Genomic DNA, 4,446 nt, shown 5'->3' with positions numbered 1-4,446 from the left:
TAGAAGATTTTTTTTTTTCAAAGTACCTTTCTAAAGATAGAACTTCCCTAGACCAAGTAAAATTACTTTAAAGTCCTTTAAAATCCGTTTAGAGTCCGAAAATGAAAATGGCGCCCAACGTTTCAATTGTACAGATAGCTAAAAAATTCTCTACTATAGAAGAATATTAGAATTTGTAAAATTCCTCTTTTAAACGACAAATCACACACTACTGATACGTACATGATCACCCCCATTGTAGCCCCTAAAAAAATTTATACAGAGAGAGTATAGAAAAAGTCTCTGATGTAGAAGATTTTTATGGCGGCTCTCTGAAGATAGAACTTCCCTAGACCTAGTAAAAATGGTTTAAAATCCATTTAAAGTCCAAAAGCAGTCTAAAGAGGGCGTAAAATATCTTCTGCTATAGAAGAAAATAAGAATTTGTAAATGTCCTCTTTTAAACGACAAAGCACACACTGATACGCACATGATCTGCCCCAATGTAGACCCCAAAAAATAAATTATACAGAGAGTGTAAAAAAATAATCTGTTATAGAATATTTTAAAAATATAAAGGTCTCCCAAGTATAGAAAAAGGGGTGGGAAAGTAGGTTAAATCAAAATGGCGCCCAACCTTACAATTATACAGAGAGTGTAAAGAATCCTCAGCGATAAAAGTCATCTGTAAGTAAAGTGTATCTAGGTCTAGCGCGGAGTATTATTGAGTATGTTCCTAGTCGAATGTAGCTTAAATGAAAATGGCGCCCAACGTTACTATTTCACACCTTATACCTAGCTAAAAATTAAGTTAGGCGAGCATTCCAGATCCATATAAGAATATTCAATAAGGGTCAAAAAATATTAAATGACAGTCAAAATGGCGTCCAACGCATCCTAAGTGATAAAAAAGATAATGGCGAAAATGAAGCCATGACTTAATGCCTAACTAAAAAGGAATTCAGGAAGATTTGCTACTCAATGATAACCCGTATCACAAAGTAATTGCCAATGTGCTTTGAAAAAAGTACCCAAAAATCTAAAATTGGCACCCAACACCGAAACTTGGACTAATATATCACACTTTCTTAAATATTGCAAGCTGCACATAATTTCAACAGACCTAGAAACATAATTAAATCAACATAGGATTTTATTCTGATCTGCGGTCTCCGGTGGATACTTCGACGTGTAACACAAAAACTTGCGGCCAACGTGAAATTTTATACACCTAGTATGCTGCTACAAAGTCATTTTTCCTAATATTAAAAATGATAATGGCGCCCAAACAAAAGCCTAAAAAGACTACAAAACAACTTCCATAATTGTCTATATAATTTTCAATAGGAAATTTTTCAAAACGCCCAGCTAAAACATTTCAGCTTAAATAATCAAAATGGCGCCCAATTTTTCCAAATAGACAAGATACCAATTGTCTAGACATTTTTTATTCACCTAGTATGCCACGAAAAAGCTATGTAGCCGAAGTAGTAAAATTAAACATGGCGCCCAACATAAAAAAGGATGCCTCAAACTGTTTCTATAATTTTTTTATTTCTAATGGAGATGTTTCCCATAGAAAGTCAACGTTCATAGGAATACGTAAAATTTATGGCGCCCAACGTTAAAAGGAAGTCTCAAAGACCTACGAAACATGGACCTCCTCTTTTTCTATTTGTTATATTTTAAATATTTTATAAATTCCATCCTTCAAACCCACTCAATGACTCCCACTGTATACGAACGACATGCCATCAACTTTAGTCATAATAATATTTTTGGTTATGGTGGAGAACTTATTCAGCACTACCACTACTAAGCGCAGGGGCTTGATTGTCTGTTTGACACAAAGCCCATCAAAGAAGAGAGATAGAGAGAGAGAGAGTAACAGTGCAAACAGCCACAATAGGAGACAATAAAGTTGACTATTTTTTACAAAACAGATGATGAGTACTACACTACGAACACAGGCACACACACAAACACATCAACAACAACCCAGTAAACAATTTTTGCCGAATTCGGTCCGATTTCTGTCAGAATCTCTGAAAAAATGTCCGATTCTGATTCCGAATTCCTTCCGATTTCGGTACGAAAGTTGTATGGACGTGGTCACCGAATTCGGAAAGATTTTCTGAAAAAAATCTGAAAAAATATTAGATTTTCTGAACGAATTCGGTCCGAATTCGGTGAAAAAATAGGAGAAAAAATTAGATTTTCGGAAAAGATTCGGAGGACAACTCCGAATTTCTGAAAGAAATCGGGCAGAATTCGAAAGAAAATTCGGAATAAAAATCAGATTTTCTGAAAAAAACGCTCTGAATTCGGGAGAAAGTTCCGATTTTCTGAAAGAAATCGTTCAGAATTCGGAAGAAATATCGAAAAAATCGTCACACCACTTAAAAATGAAAAAAAACACATATTTATTTAAAAAACAAACAATTTATTATTATTTATATTATTTATATTTATTAGTTGAACAGATAACAGATAATTCAATTATTTGTTGTTATTATATACATATATAATTTTTGTAATTCAATGTATCTTTTTAAAATAAAAATAAAATTAATTCAGTCTTTCAATAATTTGTGTCGTGTACAGTGACCAAAAAAAAAATCCGTACACCCCTAGTATTTTTTTGAAGTTTATTTTCAAATATTAGAAGTGTACAATTAATTTTTTGAGTCCCTGTATAATAAAAACAATATAATACACAGGACTATTTAAATTTTTTACGATTCAGATTTTTCCGATTCAGATTTGTCCGATTGAGATTTTTTCGATTCTGCTTTTCTTTTTCGTTTGTTTTGGCGGTCTTTAGCCGAATTAAAGAAATTCTTAATATGAAATTCTATCGTACTTGCAGCAGTGCCCGGGATATGATCTATTGCTGTATCTATATAACAATTAAAGTACATACATATGTACATGTAATCTAACTTATCCATAATCTTAAATAGCGAATACAAACCTCTTATAAGCTTGATGTAATGCATATCTTTTACAGGTATATTTCTGTTGGCACTATTCCATGAAAATCGTGTGATAATTTCGTCCGTCTGGAAAACTAGTTTTAGATTTTCTTGAACAAATTTCCTTATATCGTCATGGGGTTGTGCTTTTATACGTTGAATCTGTAGATAAATATTGATTTGAGTACATACCTATTAAAGAAATGTGGGTTAGAAACTTACCAGTTTGTTTTTCAGTTCGCAATTATCCTTCAGTCTTCTTTCGAAGTCTAATACTTCTGTAATAAACAATTTTGTTTGTTTTTTAATTTTAAACACCTTCTGGAAATTTTTAATTCACTTTTTGAACACTTCTTGTAAACACTTTAATTCAACTATACCGAAGCACGTTTCTCTTTCAACTGCTAAACAAGAACTAAAAATAAAAAGCAGTGCACACAGAAAACCGGTATGTAGTTGTTTTTGCAATTTTTTTCCATCATATTTTTTTGGGAACGAAAGAGAAAGAGGCTGATTCACAACAACAACAAAACGCACATTTTTACAACGGAAAATCTAACAGTTCACAATAACAATAACAAATAGCATTTTTGCTTTGCGCTTTGTTGTTGTTGAGATCTTGAAATGAATGATCACAACAACAACTACTATGGGAGAGAATGTGTCAAACCACCACCATCCGTTTACATGTGGGAGAGAATATGCCAGAGCAATACACAATCTACTCTCTCCGTTTGTACATTTTTCGAGTTTTTTTCGCTTAAAAACACAGGAAAATGTGCAGAAATTCTAAAAAAAAACGTTTAGAAAATCGGACCAATTTCTATCAGAAATTTCTGAAAAAAACGTCAGAAATTTCGGAAAAAAATCTAAAATCAGAGCAGTCGGAAAAAATTGTTTACTGGGAAACGCCTAATGTAATTATGTGAGGGTGTTGTGTAAATTATTATTCTTATTATGCATTCATTCATACATACATAAAAAATATTACTCATACTTATTCCATAAGGAAGGAAATGTAAAGCGATCACAAAAGAGAAGTAAAAAAAAAACAATCCTGGCTATTCAGCAAAAAATGACAGATGTCATCCGTTGGAAGTTAAGTTCAGAGTCACACATTAAAAGATTCGTGTGAATGAAAACTCTATTAAAAATTTAGAAATGTGAAGAATAAGGTTTTTCATAGGAAATCTTCAATTCAGCCTGTCTGAATAAGTTTTTCTATAGGAAATTTTCAATTTAGCTTGGCTGAATAAGGTTTTCTATAGGAAAACTTCAATTCAGCCTGGCTGAATAAGGTTTTCTATAGGAAATCTTCAATTCAGCCTGGCTGAATGGCTGAATAAAGCCTGGCTGAATAAGGTTTTCTATAGGAAATCTTCAATTCAGCCTGGCTGAATAAGGTTTTCTATAGGAAATCTTCAATTCAGCCTGGCTGAATAAGGTTTTCTATAGGAAATCTTCAATTTAGCCTGGCTGAATAAGGTTTTCT

General features: G+C 32.6%; 1 protein-coding gene across 1 annotated transcript; it reads right to left on the bottom strand.

The window, feature by feature from the left end:
* Positions 1–2,401: 2,401 nt before the first annotated feature.
* Positions 2,402–3,949, bottom strand: LOC133321272 (uncharacterized). Its single transcript, XM_061530368.1, has 4 exons — positions 3,946–3,949; positions 3,177–3,232; positions 2,954–3,116; positions 2,402–2,878 (listed from the first exon to the last, which is right to left on the bottom strand). Exons 1-4 carry the CDS (start codon positions 3,947–3,949, stop codon positions 2,715–2,717), a joined length of 387 nt encoding a protein of 128 aa, XP_061386352.1. The 3' UTR covers positions 2,402–2,714.
* Between the last annotated feature and the right edge of the window lie 497 nt (positions 3,950–4,446).

Source organism: Musca vetustissima, unplaced genomic scaffold (genome assembly GCF_032173495.1).
Source record: "Musca vetustissima isolate MV318-11 ecotype Yass unplaced genomic scaffold, APGP_CSIRO_Mvet_v1 utg3339, whole genome shotgun sequence".
NCBI lineage: Eukaryota > Metazoa > Arthropoda > Insecta > Diptera > Muscidae > Musca > Musca vetustissima.
The sequence above is the reverse complement of the archived record's forward strand: the minus strand, read 5'-3'. Positions and strand labels throughout refer to the sequence as shown.

What these genes read in the sequence shown, in the direction of transcription:
- LOC133321272 (XM_061530368.1), bottom strand. An exon ending in GCGAACTGAAAAACAAACTG is followed by an intron (nt 3,117 to 3,176) that starts GTAAGTTTCTAA and finishes ATTTATCTACAG; the next exon opens with ATTCAACGTATAAAAGCACA. An exon ending in TTACATCAAGCTTATAAGAG is followed by an intron (nt 2,879 to 2,953) that starts GTTTGTATTCGC and finishes ATTGTTATATAG; the next exon opens with ATACAGCAATAGATCATATC.